We start from the raw sequence: 20242 nt of genomic DNA on the forward strand, positions 1-20242 counted from the left end.
ACCCAAGGGCTGGGAGCTACCACAGTGAGTGAATATGTGAAAGACAGAAGAGAAAGAAGAGGGAGTACTTAGTGGAGAGATGGAAGAGAAGGAAGAGCTGATCCATTCACACTGTAGAGAAAGGTGGAACTGGATAGCAGTTAGAAACAGGCAGATATGAGGAGCCTGTGCAACCACGTGGAGCCATAGTGATGTCTGGGCCCTGGGCTCTGTCAAGGGCTGTGTCTGGTTCTGTGACATTTCTGCAGCCAGAGTCTATGTTGATGTCTGTGGCTAGAGTTAACACCAAAGGCCATGGGGATGTCACTGGCTTGGGCTTACGCTTAAAGCTATGTTGATGCCCAAGTGCTATACAAGGCTGGCCCTGCCCCTTGCCTGGGCAGCGTGAAAGAGCTGGCTCTGGTGGTGTGGATGCTGAAGAGATGGCCCCAATAAAATGAGTGTGAGAGAGCTGGTTCCCTGCACCTCATCAGCTGAAGCACTCAGGAGAGCAGCCCCACACCTCCTCCCCTAGGCAGCACAGTACAACTGGCCCTGGTAATGAGAGCAAGGGTGAGCGGCCAGAGGACATGTGAGCAGGAGGGCTGGACCTGCCCCTTGCTTGGTCAAGGTAGGAGGGTTGGTCCCAGTGGTGCAGGCATGGGAGAGCTGGTGAGCTGACCAATTCAGCTTCCATCTAGGCCCAGATCAAGAGGTGTGAGTTGGCCCACCCGAACATCCACCCCATCTATGAACTGCTGGAGCAAATGAAAAGGCCAGTCCTGCAGATCCAAAGCTCCGGGATCTCCATGACACAGGGCAACAAAGCTCCTGGATCTCCATGACACAGGGCAACAACAGGATAACTGAGAGGAGTCCAGTGAGCAACATCCAATGTTGATGTGACAGAAGCTAGAGGCTTTGAGAAAGACCAATGAATGACTTATTGCAATGAACATTTGCAAGTAAAGGTGTGTGGATAAAAGCCTATACTGTGAGATATACCATGACACACTGCAACTTCCGCAGCAAGATTTAAAATCATTTTATTTTTTGTTTTCCTTTTGGTGGGAGGAGGTTGCAGGGGTGGAGGGGAAGATGGGTGAGTTTGGGGTGCATGATGTGAAATTCACAAAGGACCAATAAGAATTTTAACTTTAAAAAAAACAGTATTTATAATATATGCAAGATGTTTTTATTATTCTCTTCAAATTACCAACTCTTCCAAGAAAAGTCAGCTCTTCCAAGTCATGTTCAACAGTACTGCCCCGGTCTCCTCTCCTGAACAGACAACCCTCCTCCAGTTGGTTTTTTGAATCTTTATTATTTTTTGAACTGGAATATGAGACCTAAGAGAAGCACAGAAATAATTTGTGAAGGATGTGAGTTTCAGCGCTTAAATAAGAGTTCACTGATGAACACGTCTGATGTGTGGTAGGGTCTCAGTGCTGGATAACTTCTCTTTCCCCCCAGGCTCTTTTCAAAGTGGAAAATGTTCTCTCCTTCTTCCATCTTCTTCTGTCTCAAGTCCTGCAGATGCTCCAAAAGGGAGCATCTTTTATGATGAGATTTTTATGATGGTTGGGACTTAGAACACAGAGTTCTTGAGAAGGCCACTGCATTAATTACAATTACTGGAATTAAAACGTAAGCCCTGAAAGCCAGGGAGCCGCCAAACATCTATTTTCTCAATTGCCTGTGATGGTATCCTATAAATTTTGATTGACATTAAAGTATATGATGTCATAACTTTTTCTTTTTATGTATGCCTTTTACATACCTTTTAGTATGGAAAGAGGGGGTACTAATGGTTTCCTGGCATAGTTTTCGAAAGCAGGTGCTGATGAACTTAAGCTTGTCTGTCTAGACTTTGGAAAGAAACTCCACTGAACCTTTCACATTTTCATTTGTATCCACTGATTCTCAACCAGAACCAGGGTCAGAACTGCCTGAGGTGGGGAGGCGGGAGGGTGGGGCTATGAATGCAGACTGATGATTGATCATGCCCTACATTACCAAGTCCACCTGCAGTAACCCTGCTTAAAGTTTTAATCGACACAGAGTAATTAGACATATTTATGAGCACAGCATGGCGTTTCAGTCTGTGTATACACTTTATAATGATCAGAGTGATAGGCAGTTCTATCGCCTCAGGCGTTCATGACTTCTGTGTGGTGGGAACATTCGGTCCTCTCTACTAGCTATTTTGAAATATTGCCCTTACTGAAGGCACTAAGAAACCTTAAGTGCTTTTATACAAGATGTAGTATGAGACAGAAAATGCTAGTTGTCCTCATATTTTCTTCTTAATGTTATTAGGTGCTTGTGTCATTTTAATCTCACCGATTCTCAGTCTCAGGTAATTTCCGCCTTACAGGGATGTTGTACACAGCTGACAGGATGGTATCAAAAACTGACTGTCCCTGAGTATATGATTCCAGATGAAGGGTATTTCTTGTTGCTATGTTCCAAAAACGTTTTAAAAACTTTTAAAATGTCTTTCTCTGTTTTCTTGTATTTATTTTTATTTTATATGCATTGTTTTTTTGTCTGCATGTATGTCTGTGTGAGTGTGTCACATCTCCTGGAACTAAAGTTATAGACTATTGTGAGCTGCTGTGTGCTGGGAATTGAAATTGGGTCCTCTGGAAGAGCAACCAGTGCTTTGAACTGCTGAGCTATTTTTCTGGTTCCTAAGATTTATTTCTTTTATATTTATTCTATATGTAGGGTTGTTTTGTCTGTATACATGTTTATACACCATGTATGTGCAATGTCTGTGGAAGCCAGATGGAGGTGTTAGCTCTGGAAATGAAACACACAGTTGGGAGCCACCATGAGCCATCTCTCCAGACTCTTCAAAAATATTTTAAAAATCTGTTTTCTATCTTTCATTTTATAGAGACCAGGACTGCAAAAAGATACTGAGTACATTCAAAAGAGCATTTGTTTCCAAAAATCCTTGCAACATCACAAGAGAAGACTATGCACCACTTGTTAAATTGGTCACCCAAACCATACCATGTAACAAGGTAATGAGGGCAAGTTATTCCTTTTTAAATTGAGAATAAAGCCAAAGGGAAGATGTCCCAGGACCAACATTAGGATGCAGTAAAAGAGGAGACCTTGGCATTAGGCATCATTTGATGTGGTTGGTGAGATTGTATTGGGGGGGGGCATTGGAGAACTGGTGTACCATCACAGTTTACGACATCTAGGGAAGGAAGGTAAGAGAGAGATGGGCACATAGACAAAAGAGAACCTAACATCAGTTCCATCCCACACAAACAAAAGTAACTTATACATTTATAGTTATGGAATCTTCCCCTGGCTTCTGACAATACTAATGAAGTCAACAGCAACACAAGGGGAAGTTCCGTTAGAAGAGTTGTTTTCTTTCTTACATCTTCTTAGCTCTTCAGAGCCATCCTATCAGAGCAAACCAGGTATCAGGGACTTTATTTCACCAGTGGGGTAACTTAGGCTTGTGGAGTTTAGATGAAAAAAGAAGTTACCTAAGGATAAGAGGCTTTAAAGTGACCAGCTGAAGTATAAATAGAACGAGACTTGGAGTCAGAGAAACCCAGTGTTCAGTCCTTCAAGTATACTGGAAAAGGTCTACCACAAGGTACAACCCTTACAAAGCCCATGTTTAAAACAAAATTTGACATGTCTGAAACTAAGTGAAGCCCCTACACCCATTCACAGTTATCAGTTTTAATCCTGTGGTTGGTAGGCTGGGGATTTCTATGGCTGGTCCCCAGGAGTATCAGTTCCGTGCTCTGAACGGAGGAGGAGGGGGATAGACAATAACCAAACTGACTTTAACTTAGTGTGTGTCATTTACTCTGATAGTTTCTCTATATTTTTTTATTTATAAAAGGTGTGTTTGTGTATATTATGTACATATGTATGTGTATATGTATGTGTGTATGTACGTGTGTATGTATGTATGTATGTGTATATGTGTATATGTATGTGTGTGCATGCATGTGTATGTATGTATGTGTATATGTATGTATGTATGTGTGTATGTATGTATGTGTATGTATGTGTGTGTATGTATGTACGTGTGTATGTGTGTATGTGTATGTATGTATGCATGTGTATATGTATGTATGTATGTGTGTATGTATATATGTGTATGTATGTGTGTGTATGTATGTACGTGTGTATGTGTGTATGTATGTGTATGTATGTATGCATGTGTATATGTATGTATGTATTTATGTATGTGTGTATGTATGTATGTGTGTATGTATGTATGTATGTGTGTATGTATGTATGTATGTATTTGTGTATGTGTGTATGTATGTATGTGTGTGTATGTATGTATGTATGTATGTGTGTGTGTGTGTGTGTATGTGCTGGGGATGGAACCAGGAGCCTTGTATGTGTGAGCATTCAATTTACTGCTAAGCCACATCTCTAGCCCTTAGATTTATTTTTAGATCTACTAAATTGTGATTTTGTTCTTTCTCAGACTCTATTTTGGAGCAAATCCAAACACCTGGCCCATCAGTATACTTGGATCCAGGGGAAGATGTTCACCCTGGAGGACACCTTGATGGGCTACATTGCTGATGATCTCAGGTGGTGTGGAGACCCCAGTACTTCCGGTAAGGATCTGAACCACCTGGGATGGCTCAGGGTGAATGGGAAGGGAGCTCTGAGCTGGGCAAGGGAACTTGAAAGGTCAATGGGCATATACTCTCTTTTTGTTGTTTTTTTTTTTTGGGGGGGGGGTGGTTTTTCGAGACAGGGTTTCTCTGTGTAGACCTAGGCTGTCCTAGAACTCACTCTGTAGACCAGGCTGGCCTCAAACTCAGAAATCTGCCTGCCTCTGCCTCTGCCTCTGCCTCTGCCTCTGCCTCTGCCTCTGCCTCTGCCTCCCAAGTGCTGGGATTAAAGGTGTGCGCCACCACTGCCCAGCGGGCATATACTCTAATGCCATCAGTGTCCTTAATGACAAGCTGGGCTCTAACAAAACATAAAAAAAAAAAAATTACTGTTCTCAGCTTTGGGGTTTAGGGTTGTCTTTGATCTCTGAGGGATAGGTGTACATGTAGAGGAAACATCACCATAAGAGGAGAAGCAAGAGAGTGAAAAAAAAAAAAAACCCAAAGTCATTTATTTTTCCTTTTTATGACAGCCAATCCAGTCCCATTAGCTCTAATACAGTCTAGAGAAAAATAACCCAATCTCTCAAGAAAGTCCTTAATCCATTCATGGGGTAAATTTCCTCATGATCCCAACTCTGTTTAGAGTCCCATCCCATCAACAAACACACTGCAATAGAGAATTGAGCTTAGTGTGAGCATTGGTGAGGCACACTGTGTCGAGCCACAGTACTACTTTATAAGGCTGTTGAGGTAATACATCCCCACATTCTGTTTCTCCCTCACTTTCCCTCTCTACCTCCTTCCTGTTCTCCCCTTTCCCTGCCTCTTCCACTTCTCCCTCATCTCTCTCTACTTCCTCTTTCTCTTCCTCACTTTTGGCAAGGAATCTCCTCCTTAACTTTTATATATTGTTTCATTCTGCATTATGTATTCTTGAACATAACTCTAGATTACTTTTTTAAACATGTTTTGAAATTAAAATTATATATATTTAAGGTATACAGTATAATGTTTGGATACAAATAGACACAGTGAATGGACTGTTATATTTGAGCTATTTAACATGGACATCTTAAGGTATCATCTTAAGGTGATCTCTCTTTCCCCTTCATAGTCAATCAGGATCTATTTGTCTAGTAAGCCATCTGTGCGTCTCTCCTCACACTGCCTTAGTCTAGCACACTAACACCCTCTCCTTCCTGCTGGGTATGCTATAACATTTTACTGGTCACTCCTTACCCTCCTAGGTCAGTCTCTATCTGACACCATAGAGTTTTTCTCAGAGTGAAAACGTGATTATGTCTATCTCCCTCTAAAATCTATAACAATCCTCTCTTGCCCCTAGGCTAATGGTCTAAAGACCTGACCTCTGTTTCAGATGCCTCGCCTTCTCATTCCTTTCTCCATCTCCTTTTCTGATCAAATCTCATCAAGACTCTTTGCCTCTGCACATGCCATCTGCATAAGGTGCCCTTTTTCTTTAGAGTCTGTCTGAAGATAATGATTCTTCTTCAAAGCAAATTTCAACCTAAATTTTTTTTCTGGTAATAGTGCACAATCAAAGTTAATCTGTCTCTGATTATTTGACTTTACTACTTCACATGCCCTGTGAGGCAGGGCTCCCCCACCTGATTCAATTCTCCATCTCCAACACCTAACCCTCAGTAAATGTTTGTATATATTAAGGCAACCTTGAGAACAGTGCCATAGAAACCATGTATCAACTCTCTATACTTTGCACCACACTAAGGGCTGAACCTGTTTTGGTAAGGTTAGCTATAGAAAGCCTGAGACCACCTGAGTCCCCCAAATTTATGGAGGTTGAAAAGGAAACTCTCCACAAAAGAGAATTGCCAGTAATCAGAGGACTATCTGGGGAAAGTGTCTTCTTCCCGAAAAGGCCTGGCCTTCTTCCTAAGCATTCCTGCACTCCAGGGGAGTGACAGGGGACATTGTCGTTAGGGTGCACTTTTGTTGCCATTTCCCAGAATGGTGAGTCAAAACCCATCACAGTGTTCCTGTCTGGGATCTGGACAGGGAAGTAAGGTGTTGGAAGGAATTCAGGGGACACTTAGTTAAATTGAGTTGAGCTATGTCCATTCCCCAGCCTCTGTCTTGGCACAGATGCTGTTGGAGTGCACTCCCGCTGGGATCGGACAGCCAAGAACAGAGCACAATGGTACATTTCCTTTTCCATTTAACTATTTTCTATAAACAATGTGTTTCAGATATGAACTATGACTCTTGCCCACACTGGAGTGAAAACTGTCCCAACAACCCTATTACTGTGTTCTGGAAAGTGATTTCTCAAAAGGTAAGTCCCAAACAGTTAAACTCTAGAGTTTTGACTGAAGACTCTGAAGTTCATGATTGGTTGACATTTGGCCCTTTTGGGAGGTACAGATCATTTTAGGTGTGAAAGTGCAAAAGGAAAATATGCCAGATGATTTTCCCACACAACGTCAGAACACCCACAAAGGTCTTGGGAGCTCAGGGGAAGAATCCCTATACCCAATGAGGGAATAACACTCATTGGCTGTGTCTACCAGGATGCTAGACTTGGGTTAGTCGTGGGTCCTAGGTATTGATTTGGTTTCTGGAACATTCTTAATAATCTGCATTTATAGGCCACTTGATATGTATCCAATTCTTTGTAGGAGTTAAGATTCTAACCTCACAACCATATGAAACACCATCAATATCATGGCTACATTTTAAATTTTACTTACCTTTATTTTATGTGCATTGGTGTTTTACCTCCATGTATATCTATGTAATAATGTCAGATCTTGGAGTTACAAACATGTGAGTTGCCATATGGGTACTAAGATTTGAACTCAGGTCCTCTGGAAGATCTGTCAGTGTCCTTAACTGCTGAACCATCTTCCCAACCCCCAAAACTAATTTTCTTAGACATTCTGAACATAATTTTCTCATTTCATCTTCATCGAATGGAAATCAACATATACCTATTCTAGATAGTTATTGCTCCATTCAAATAAAAATACCACTATCTTAAGTAGTGGAACCCACCCATGCAACAAATGCTTGTTGAGGAGTTACTGCATGTTTTGAAAACTCAGGAGACATTGTATATTTTTGTTTGCTTGCTTTTACACAGAATATTTTCCATTATCACCTTGGGATATGTTTCACAGCCACATCATCTCTAAAACCTTCTACAGCAGTTCATCCATGTTTTAGATAAACTAAGTACTTCCTTGTATCTCGTCTCAGCCTTTGGTACTAAGGGTTCAATGGTGAGGGTGATTGAAGGCACTCTGACTTCTGAGATACTGTGCACCTGCACCTTGTTCTAGGATCTCTTTGAGGAAGACAAACAAACTAGTCCCTCTTTTTGACAATAAAGATGGTTCTTCTTACAGGTTTGAAACCCCAGATCACCTTGTTGCTAAGTTGTGTTTACTTTGTGTCAGAGGAATCATGAGAATTCCCCTTTGTAGAGTCCAGGACTCTTCTGAGTCAGTGCTTAAGGATTAGGACTAGGTCCCTCTGTGGCTACACAAGCACCACTGGACTTCATAGTTCAGCTCCAAACATAACCATAGTATAGAAGTCACCTGAAAAATAAAGTCCAGGTTCCCTAACAAAGTACATGGCCATCTATGGACTGATTTATTCAATATCCACTTAAATTTTCCCCACAAACTGCTTTCTCCTAAACCAAGGCTCCCTTCCAGTCACAACTTCACCAGTGAAGTCCCACCTACTCTTTGGACATGGGTTCTGTCCTGTATGTTACTTTCTTGTTCTTTCCTAGTCTTTAGTACACAGTATCTTCCTTTCTCCTGCCATCCTTTTCATTCCTGGAATTATACTGAGTAAAACCTACCTGTGCCATGCAGTAGGTATAAAGCACTGAAGGTTCTAGAAGCACGTGGGAATCCAAGCTCTTTGTTCTCACAAAGCTCTTCATACTGACAGTTAAAGCTGTTCGAGCTGCCATTACAATGAAATGTCCTTAGGTAATGTGCACAGATGTTCTGAAAGGAGACCCAAACCCCCCAGAGGTCTGTCTCCAAAGGAAGCTGGACAGTACTCTGTTCACATGGTGACCTCCAGTGCTTAGCTGACCTGCTAGCTGAAAGTTGGTTGCATGAAAAAATAAAACTCCTTGCTCAACCATGTTCATTTATTCAAGCACCACCACCACCACCACCACCACCACCACCACCACCACCACCACCCCCGTTTGTGCCATTTTAGAGCCTCAGGATCACTGCTTCTTACCTGGGCTTCCCTTTCTACAGTGTTACATCTCCCTAACCCCTAAATTGTCCACCTTGCTTTTGCTAAATAAGATGTAGCATCTACAGTACATGACGCCAAGCAAGTGCTTTCATTCATGCAGATTGCCATGGCTGCATCAAGAATTCATACAAAGTAAATTCTTCCAGTGGCTTAGACTATTGGATAGATTCTCCATTCTTATGCTAGAACTATGGAGGCTATTCTCTCTTCCTCTCTAGTTAGTACTAAAGTACTCTTTGGATGGAATTGCTGGAGAATAATGATGAACTTCATTTTCTTCTTCCTCCTTCTCCCCTTCTTTCTCTTCTTCATCTTGGTTTTAGTTTTGGTGTTATACAGTGTTTCTCTGTATAGCCTTGGTTGTCCTCGACCTCACTCTGTAGACCAGGCTGACATCAAACTAGCAGCGATCCATTCACCTGCCTTTGCCTCCCAAGTGCTAGGATCAAAGGTATGAGTCACCTCCCTGCCTGGCTGATGGACTTCTTTATTAAGTTTGCAGAAGATGCCTGTGGTGTGGTCCAAGTGATGCTCAACGGGTCCCTCAGTGAGCCGTTTTACAAAAACAGGTACTTGTTTCATTTCTTTGTGCGGGGGGTTAATTATCACAGTTACCATAGTCCCCTATTGGACATGGCATTCCTAGAAAGGATTATACTGAGTAGAACCTACCTGTGCCATGTAACTTTCTGTGTTTCAGATCAGTCCTGAAGAGCTGAGTTTTTAAAAGGATAAAGCTTATGTATTCTCTTCTTTCTGGGTCAATGTTTGGTCTGGTTCATCTAAGATTCTCCAAAGTTCCCAAAGGCCATTGCAGGTTTCCAGCCATTGCCCTTGACTTTCCGAGGCCTCAAATTATTTTCTCAGCTTTCTTCCCACCCCCTGCATTCTGTGCTCTCACTTCATTGATATTGTCTACGCTGCCTCCACACATCTCCCTGTTTGCATCCTCACCATTCAGGAGTAATGGCTCACTCCTCTCTGAAGAACAGGAATCCCATGTCAGCAGTAGAGGTGTCATTGGAACATCAGAAACCATGCTGGGCTCTGACCCTCCTCCTCTTCTGGCAGTGTTGCCAGCAAAGCCCTGTAGTGATTTAATGATGAGGACACCAGAGGTCTTTACACATACTATATGTGATCTTGGGCAGGCATCTAGCCTCTGTGAGTCCCTGTCTACATAAGTGATAGGTTGACGATGCTATAGAAGTTAAACTGAGATAAAGTGTGGACACTGCTGTGCTCCATGCCTATTGAAAACTCCCCAGTACATATTAGCTAATGTGGTTTTTTTTTTTTTTTTTTTTCATTTAATCCTCAGGGCTGAGTTGGCTCTCACTCAAGCCTGCCTTCTCTGGCCTCCTTCTCATCTTAGTTTCTATCATGATCTTGTTCTCTAGTCATTCTCTGATAAACATGCTTCTGAGAATAATAACACATTCATTTTTTTTCCGGTCACTGTATTCACCCTCAATTAATTGTTCCTTTCTTCTGCTTTAAGTATTTAATATTACAAAACCACATTAACTCTTTCGTCTTCTGGGCCTCTTTTTCTGTGGGCGTTGGGTGAAAAAGTTAATGTTCAAAATCTCACCATCTGATATTTGAGATCCAGGTCCTTGCCTCAGGAGGGGTAACTGTCCACACTGACAAGGAAGAATCTAGAAAGATGTTGTTGAATGGAGATTCTCTGTTTCTAACTAGCTCTCTGGTAATGTTACTCTTTGAACAGCAAGTATTTTTTAATGTATCAATCAGCATCGATGTATGGTTAAAACTCTTATCTTGAAAATCTGGTAACCAAGAGTCATATTGAATGAGGAACAATGGGAAGCAAGGTAGAGTCTGCTCAGTGGCGTCCAACAGGCTGGATTGTAACAGGAGGTATAGATGCTCTACAGTTTGCCTTGAGGTCGGTGATGTTATCTCTTCTGTTTTAGCACCTTTGGAAGTGTGGAAGTCTTTAATTTGGACCCAAATAAGGTTCATAAGCTACAGGCTTGGGTGATACACAACGTTGAAGAAGCTTCCAGGTATGTTACTGCTTTGTAGCGGAGTGATAGTCTATGAATCAGCCTGCAGAGGGAATCCAAGGTCACAGGAACACACTGGGAGCAGACTGGCTCAGCAAATGAATGGAGCTTACACACTTGGCCCTCCTTATAGTCTCTTAATTCTGTTTCCACATAGAACAGTGACTGCTTCACGCCTTTGCTCCTGCTGACCAGTGAAGCCCCAGAGGTGGATGTCTGCCTCACCTCTACTCAGTGCTGCTTCAAGAGGCAGTAAGAGACTCAGAGAGTGTATGAAAGATCTTATTATTTGATTTTTTTTCTTCCCTAGTAACGCATGTTCAAGCTCCTCCTTAAATGAGCTGAAGGAGATTGTGCAGAAAAGGAATATGACGTTTGCCTGCCAGGATAACTACAGGTAATTGATTTCTTGGGAACAAAACAGCTGTGTGAGCTGAGAAGGCTTTAGGGATCCTCTCAGGCCTTGGTGGTGCTCTCACTGGTATGACACATGATGGTCTCTTCCCTGTCACCAAACCTAGCTTGTTTCCCTAGCCAATGGCTTAAATCTGGCTGCCTGCCCTCCATCCCCTCCCTCCTTGCCTACCAGCCGTAAGCAGTGACTTGCCTCAGCAGCTGACTGATTCCCAGAGTACACCTTTTTTTTCTGCTTTACTGCTGTATTTCAGGAGAACAGAAATATGCTTTGCCAAGGCCTTTCTCTCAGGTTTTAAAATCCTGAGACTGGCAATAAATTTGCATGTGAAATATCCTTAGTTAGATTCAGTTCTAAGTACCTAATAGTTGCCAAATTTTCATATCACAGTCTAACAAGATTTATGTTTTCTAGATTAAAAGCAAAACTGACGTAAATAAATTCTTAAAGAAAATTTACCATTAACCTATGGGGCAGGTATATTGTCTTTAGAGTCACCTTTAACTTTAAAATGTCAGGACTCCCTCATAATTTTTAACTATATTGTGGCCAGTGATACAAGCAGGGACATCTCCCTCTACAGAGAAGCACTTATCCTATAAGGAATAGCTTCCACCAAGACTAACGGAGAGAGAAAAGGCTTTGTGGCATATGTACCGGCTGAAGAGATGGGATATTTTTCAGTCTCTTCACGTCACCTACCACATCTCAAAGTCAGACTTAAAAGATGGATGGCTCATTTCCCAGATGAGCCAATTTTCCCACCAATCAGCTGTCTGTTCTTTGGAAACTTCCAAAAAAAAAAAAAAACCCAAAACAAAACAAACAAACAAACAAACAAACAAACAAAAACTGTCAACATGCAGCAGTTAAATGCAGAAACAGAAGATCAACTATAAGAAAAACTCCAGGCAGCTGACTAGGTTAAGTCACTCAAAGATATTTTGCAGGAAAAAAGAAGTACAGGAAGACTGGAAGAAGGATAAGGAATGTAGACCCTGTGGTTTTGTTTGCTCACGTTTATGAAAATGACAGTCTTTTTAATTTACAAGTTAGATACTTAACTTAAGCTTGCTTTGTATCGAGGCAGTATGATCCTCTCACTGTGCCATCCAAACCTCTTGAGAAAGGTCCCTGAGTTCTTTGCTGTCAAATGCTTTCACCCAGAAGTCACCAGGAAGCTTCTGATCTGAGGAAAGAAGAATACTCAGGAAGGATCTGTGTGGGCCTGATGCCAATGGCCATATCCGCTGTCTTCTGGGCATCAGCTATCATATATACTTACGACACATTTGAGCCGGTTGTTTGTTTTTAGCTCCCCATATTACTGTTGTACACCCTCCTTGGTATTCATTTCTATGGTCTTATAAATGAACTGCAACTCACTTGGCACATGCTTTCAGGTCACTTACTCCTGGGTTAGGTCTTTCTCAGTGTTGTCTCTGAGCTCAGATGTGTGTGGATGCTTAGTGGTTAATTTTTGGTAGCCATGGAGGGTCTTCTTTCATTGATGAGTTGGGCCATAGTTACATCATTCTGTCTCTTTTCTCTTAAAATTTTTGTCACATTTATATTTATTTATTTACTACATATGTATGTATGTGCACATGTGTGGGACCATGATAGGATAACTTGGGTTTTGGAAGTAGCCCAGAGACCCAACAGGTATCCATTGCCTTTGAGGGACAAGCATATATTCCGCTGCACTCCCAGAATCCAGGCTCCTGATACATGGCGAAGATTTCCATTAACCTGCCCACGTAGGGCAAGTCACGTAGGGCAAGGCTCCTACCCACCCCTCCACAGGTAGAGGGCATGACTGAAGGCCTCAGCTTCAAGAGATTTCCATATTAATGAGATACCTAAAGGCCAGAGGGCATAGCCAATTAAGTATTCTTTCCCAGACTCTCCTCTCTCCCCTCTCTCTATTTAAGTCAGGTCCCTCCCCCCTGACCTAAGTGGAGGGTGCATCCAGACCATCTATCATCCACCATGTCAGTAAAGCTCTTAGAACCCTGGACTTCCTCGTGTCATTGGGGCCTGCCATCGTGGAAAGCTTCTCTGTGTTTTTCCACAAAACACGGAGGGCATCTTCAAACAAGCCGCCTTTCATCCAAGAGAGTATAACAAGCAGCATTTCCTACGGGGTGTGGCCCAGGCCTCTCTCTCCCTCGTTTCTCTCAGCTACGGGCCAGTCCAGCACTTGCTCATATGCTCCTCCTCGTTTCCGTTCCTCCCAGTAGAGTCTGCGTGCCCCTGAACAGATGCCAGTCGATCCCAGGCCACCTCCTGGCCAGGGGATCCCCACTTGAGAGCCCTGTGCCCCCGTAAAACCTCAGACTGAGTGAGAATTCCCCCACCAGGCGGGTCCCCGGCTGCTTCTCACAGCGCAGCACCCACCAGGTGCCTCAAGGAACTGACTCAAACTTCTCGCACATGCGCTTCTGCTTCTCTCCGAAGGTGTGCCCCCCCCCCCGCCTCCCCCTCCCCCTCCCCCTCCTCAGGCGCCTGCGAAGGACAGAAGACACACGGGACACACAACAGAGATCCACACCCATGCGCCTGCGTGCAAGCCTTCATTTTCCACACACACATGTATGCACATACTATAGCCTCCGTGTGGACATCAAAAGACAACTTGTAGGAGTCAGTGCTTCTTTTGACCACATGAACTCTGGGGATCAAACTCTCAGGTCATTGGGCATGACAGTGAGCACTTTACCCTGTGATCCATCTTGCCAGTCCTCATCCTGTTCCTGACTTCCTTTCTTGCTTCTTCTCTCCCACAGGCCTGTCAGGTTTCTTCAGTGTGTGAATAACCCTGAGCATCCATCATGTAGATAGATTTATACGTGAAGGATTTGGATCTTAGACCACCTGTAGCCCAGATTGAGATAGAGGGGCTCAGAAGCAACACTGGTGGAAAGCTGAAGCCGTCAGGGAGAGGACTCTACTACAACGTGAACACCAGAGATGGAAGAACTTCCCAATACATTATGCCAAAATGACACGATCAACTTAGTGCTTATTGTATACTACCAATATTCAAGAAAAATTACTCCATAAACCAGAGTTAAACTTCTATGTTGTTATTTTGGTCTAACTTTCTCATGTGGTGCTTTTATATTGTTTATATATTGCTAGCATCCTTTTTCTCCCTCTCTTTTAATGAGTTCTCTCTTTCTCTCTGGCTGAGAATCAAACCTGAGAACTTTCACACATGGTGGATAAGCCTATATACCACTGAGTTAAATCCTCAGCACAGCTGATAACATTATTTTTATTGAAAAATGCCCAATCAAAATTTCCATTAGACAAAGAAAGTCAAATGTCAACTTTATGAATGACTTAATTTCTGTAATGTTTTTTCATTCTTCCCACAAATATTATTCACATGGTAAACCTGAGGTCACTGGGTCGTTATAAGGAAGGTGCTCTGTGGGAACTACCCACATGCCCCTGCGCTTTGATCTTTAACCCATCCAACATGTCCCTGATAACTTTGAGTATTATTTTTCTTTTTTTTTTTTTAAACAGAAGAAAATGGATTTTAGAGAGATAATTGATTTTTCTAAAGTCACATTCTTCAGATCATGGTTACATCTGGAATTAAATCAGTTCTGTCAAAGTCCACAACATATGATAATTTTTTTTCTTTTCTGAGCTGTTATTGCCAAATTGATAGTAGCCTGTGTTATTGTCTGGCAAATGCTTTTGTATTAAATTGAATATAATAAAATCTGAAATGTGATCTTTATGGAAGATCTCAAAACTAATTGCACTGTCTTTTTCTTCCTCCTCATTCTTGGTGCCTTCGTAGGTAGTCAGGAGTTAACATATATTTGTTGCTGACATTGACAATTTATGTTTTCTATCCTTTTTTCTTAGACCAGTCTTGCTCAGAATCACTAATTTTGCTATGTTGATGTCATGTTATTGTTGTTGTCTTTTTCAAAGCTCCAATCTTTAGCTTTCCTTGTTTATTTATTTAATTGAGCTTTTGTCTTTATTTTTAAAAACAGCAATTTCTTCTAGCTATCTTGAATATCTTCATTCAGTTTTTTGAGGCAAATGTTTAGACCATTGCTATTTCAGCCTGTTTTCTTTTCTTATGTATATATTTTAGGACTCTAGGTTTCCCCTGAGCCCTGCTTTCACTGTAGCACGGGATTTCTGTTTGCCTTTACTGGTTAGTTACCATTCAGTTCAAAATAATTCCTGATTTTATTGTTATTTTGGGATGTGATATTTACTTTTCAACATCTAGAAAATTTCTTTAGGTTTTTTTTTTAATGTCCTTGGTGGGTATTAATAAACTAAATTGAGAAAGCTCCAAAGAATCCGCTTTGTTTATTTAGAATAGCATAAATGTTGGAGTCAGGTGCTTCTGTGTTCATGTTTTGATACTGTTTTGTGATTTTGAACAATATATCTGTTTTCTAAACTGTTTAAAAACTACTGAAAGACATTAACTTGCTCCCTTACAATATGTTGAGCTCTTGGGGATGGTTAAGTCCATTACATGTTTACTTGGTAAGTATGAGGGCTTGAATTCAGTTTCCCCAAACTATGTAAAGGTTAGGAGGCAGAAGCAGGTGAATCTCTGTGGGTTTGAAGCCAGCCTGACCCAGGACAACGAGGGCAACATAGAAAGACCCACGCCCCCCCCCCCACACACACACACCTGCTACAGACACCTCAGATAAAACATTAAAAACAAAAAACCAGGTGAGTAGTGCACCATTGGAATCTCACAAATGAAGAAGCAGAGACAGGTTCCCCACTCCCTTCTTCATCCCCAGCCTAACGGATAAATCCAGGTCTCAGAGAGAGGCTTCTTCAAAATCAAGGTAGAAGGTATAACAGATGACAGCTGAGTATTTTCTGTAGCCTTCTTATGCACACACATAGAACCTGCTCTCTCTCTCTCTCTCTCTCTCTCTCTCTCTCTCTCTTTCTTTCTCTCTCTCTCTCTCAAATATGGCATTAGACTATATGATAAAAATTGTTAACCTGTCATAAAGCCTTGACAAGTTGGGTGTTGCAGCCCGTACTGCCCGTTCCGGTCCAAGGGTCAGGGTCTAGCGAGAGAGAGAGAGAGAGAGAGTGGGGATAAAGGGGAAGAGACGCGAAGAATGGAGACAAGACAGAGATTCTGATCAAGTCTCGTTTATTGAAGGGAATTCTGAGCTATTCATAGGCTTTTGCCACGTGCCTTGTAGGCGCGTGGATACCACGTGCCTTGCAGGTGTTGATATGACGTAAGCCTTACAGGCATCTATAGCGTGGACAGCACGTGCACCGCAATGCCTTGCAGGCTTGGATAGCACGTGTGCCTTACAGGCATGTATGGCGTAGATAGCACGTGGACAGCACGTGAACTGCATGCCTTGCAGGCGTGGCCACCACGTGCACCTTGCAGCTGGGGGCAGTAAACAGCAACACAAAATATGTGGGATATCAGAGTGTGCTTTAGCTGTTGTAGGCTATTGAAAACCAAATCTTTCGTCAGGGTATATGGTTCCAGATGGCTGCAAAGTTGATCTAGCCGCTTTCTGCTAAAGTCGGCTTCCAACAGTTGGGGGGGTTGCATTGTTAGAATATATATACACAAAAACTAGGTGGGTGGTACACTACTGGATTCTCAGTAATAAAGAAGCAGAGACAGGTTTTCCACTCCCTGTATGAGGGAATAAGAATTATACATAATTTTTATATATAACTAATATATATATATATATATATATATATATATATATATATATATATATGAATAGCCACAGTAGACACACAGTAGATAGCTCTCACTGGTGTCTGGACCACTTACACATCCTTATAGAGAATTTAAGTCTCGGCTTCACAACCCAGTTCTAACAGGGATCCAGATTTGTCTCAACTTTCAAGTAGTTTCCCCTACAAAATGTCCTCAGAGCCAGATGCCTGGTGGTCCAGCCTACGACCTGGAACTTTTACAAAAGCCTTCCTCCCTTACTAGGAAGGTCGGTTGCTAGATTCAGGATTTACTAATGGCCTTGCTCAGGAACATCTTTTGGAGATGGCTGCTGTGTCAGCAACTGCTGGGCCTTCTCATCCCCTTTCAAGATGAAGTAGACAAAGTAGAAGTCAACTTGTAAGACAAGCCCAAGTTAGAAATCAACTTGTAAAACGTGACCAGCAACACTCCTCTGAGGGCAAGTTTTGGGCCAGTGGAAATCTCAGAGGAGGCAAATCCCAAGATTTTCACACGATGCTGAGGAGGGCCCTCAGGAGCCACAGAGGTGCCTTAGATGTTCTTCCCCTCCCCCAACCCCCACATCTCCCTTTTACAGCTGTTCTCATCCTTCTGAATGTTGCAACCTCTGAATGCAGTACCTAGTGCTGTGGTGACCCCAACCATAAAATTATTTCATTGCTATGTCACAACTGTAACTTTTCTACTGTTATGAATTGTAATATAAACATCTGATGTGCAGGATATCTGAGATGGGACCCCCAAAATATCATAAATAACCCACAGGATGAGAACTGCTCCGTTCTCACCGTAGCACACTATCCTGAACCTTTTCTCTCTGTAGTTCTGACTTTGAACGTCTATACCATTGACCCTGCTGCCATTTCCAGCCCTGAGAACTTGATGGTCTACGTGTACAGTAGGTTGTCCATTCCTCTTCTTATGTGACTGTTTGCTCATAGACCTTCTGTACCTGCTCTCCATCTCTGTCTTCCGTCATAGCTACTCAAGTGGTGTAGAAACAACCTCAGACCTAGTGTCCTTCTAGTTTCCTTAGGCTCACCCGTTTCCTATCGTGATAACTTTTGACTTTACAATGTTTGAAGCACAGTTTCAAAGAGTTCTGAAATGGTAGGCTGAATGCTTGAAAGTGTGTGTATGTGTGGGTGTACATGTGTGTGTGTGTATGTGTGTGTGTTTCTGACAACGTACAGTAATTACATCAATTGTTCTTAGCTGACAAGCAAAACTACTAAATATTCAGGGAACCCTGAGCGGCTGACCTTTAAGATGCGTATCGCTTGCTGCAGATCCAAGCAGAAGAAGCACTCCTGGCAGCTGACTGTCATGTGATAATCCTGGGGGATATGAATTCATCCCACCGTCCCATTGACCACTGTGATGCTGGCAGTCTGGAGTGCTTTGAAGAAGACCTGGGACGTAAGTGGATGGATGGCTTGCTTAATAACTGGGAATACCAGGCTGGGTCCCATAAAGGGCCTTTCATGGATAGCTACCACTATTTCTATCCAAAAACAGGAGAGGGCCTTCACGTGCTGGTCAGTCATCAATGGTTCCCGCAGTCTTAACTATGGTACCCAACTTGACTACGTACTAGGAGACAGGACTCTAATTATAGACACTTTACAAGATGCCTTCCTGCTCCCTGAGGTGATGGGCTCTGACCACTGCCCTGTGGGAGCTGTCTTGAATGTGCCCTGTGTGCCAGGGAAACAGTGCCCAGCTCTGTGCACCCGTTTCCTCCCCGAGTTTGCAGGTACCCAGCTCAAAATTCTTGGCTTCCTAGTCCCTATGTGGGGGCAGTCTATCCTGCAGCCCAGCAAACAAGTCCAACTACAGAAACAGCGAAAAGCCCAAGCCCACAGGTACTCAATCCAGGCCTCAAAAGCATCAAGGTGGTTCTAGAAGACGCCAGAAAAACCTGATGAGTTATTTTCAGCCTTCTGTTAGCCTTTTCCAAACTTCTCCTGATGTGGAACTACCTAAGCTGCCTCCGGTGGGCACCCTTGTAACTCCAACGATTCTGGAAGGGGATGTGATAGCCACAAGGACTGATAAGCAGGCCACGGTTTCTGAGGTCAGAAATGAGAAGGAGGCACAGACTTTGCTCTGGAAATCTGTGCTGAGTGGGCCCTCACCCATGCCCCTCTGCAGAGGCCACAGGGAGCCGTGTGTGATGCAGACTGTGAAAAACCAGGACCTAACCTGGGCCGCCATTTCTACATATGTGCCAAGCCACAAGGTCCTCCAAATGACCCCTCATCAAGCTGCAACTTCCTCCTGTGGAGCAAGCCCAGACGAACTGAGGCCTAGTGTTGCCTAGCCTGGTCATCCCTACACAGGGACAAAGATCAATGATTAATTGTAGCCATCTAGCAACCAAAGGACAAACTGGGTTCACTTGAATCGTATGGGGGCTGGAAATGAAAAAGAGAAAAGGGGGTGGGGGTGGGGCTAGAGAAGAATGAAGCCAAGACAAGGTTCTGGTCAAGGCTCCAAGTTTAATATTCAGCACTGCATTTATATAGGGAAAGCCCTCGGAACCCATCCTTTGTTTCAGCTGGATTATGTTGCAAAGCAAGGTCAGCAGGCAGTCTATTCTTCTAAGTTCCTGTGGGAATTTACACAAGCAACCAAGGCAGATGACTCCACCAAGGTCAATAAGGTCCATTGTGGCAAGCGACCAAGGTCTGTTCAGCCTGCTTAAGGCTGGGAAAGGGCCTGCTCAAGGCTGGGAAGGCCACAATTAATAAACTGGACTTCATGAAAATAAATAGCTTCTGTTAGGCAAAAGACATCTTTCAATATGACAAAGTGGCAGCCTAAAGAACGAGAAAAAGATCTTCACCAACCCTACATCCAACAGAGGGCTAATATCTAAAGATATATAAAGAAGGTACAGAGCTAAACAGAGAATTCTCAATAGAGGACTTTCTAATGGTGGAGACGTATTTAAAGAAATGTTCAAGGTCCTTAGTCATCAGGGAAATGCAAATCAAAATGACTCTGAGATTCCGTCTTACACCCGTCAGAATGGCTCAGATCAAAAAACTCAAGTGACAGCACGTACTAGAGAGGATGTGGAGGAAGACAAACATTTCTCCATTGCTGTTGGGAGTGAACACCTTTATAACCATTTTGGAAATCAATGTAGTGGTTTCTCAGAAAA

At 42.8% G+C, this 20242-nt stretch overlaps 1 protein-coding gene and 1 pseudogene across 1 annotated transcript; both read left to right on the forward strand.

Moving 5' to 3' along the window:
• Positions 1–2870: 2870 nt before the first annotated feature.
• Positions 2871–15097, forward strand: LOC117701559 (ADP-ribosyl cyclase/cyclic ADP-ribose hydrolase 1; the record flags this gene model as incomplete). Its single annotated transcript, XM_034493172.2, has 7 exons — positions 2871–3011; positions 4463–4598; positions 6830–6915; positions 9369–9442; positions 10814–10906; positions 11217–11303; positions 14111–15097. Coding segments are annotated over 7 exons (672 nt in total), but the record flags the coding sequence as incomplete, so codon positions are not given.
• A 729-nt stretch (positions 15098–15826) lies between these two features.
• Positions 15827–19386, forward strand: LOC117701560 (DNA-(apurinic or apyrimidinic site) endonuclease 2 pseudogene; annotated as a pseudogene).
• Positions 19387–20242: the final 856 nt, after the last annotated feature.

This window comes from Arvicanthis niloticus, unplaced genomic scaffold (genome assembly GCF_011762505.2).
Source record: "Arvicanthis niloticus isolate mArvNil1 unplaced genomic scaffold, mArvNil1.pat.X pat_scaffold_1347_arrow_ctg1, whole genome shotgun sequence".
NCBI classification, from domain to species: Eukaryota; Metazoa; Chordata; class Mammalia; order Rodentia; family Muridae; genus Arvicanthis; species Arvicanthis niloticus.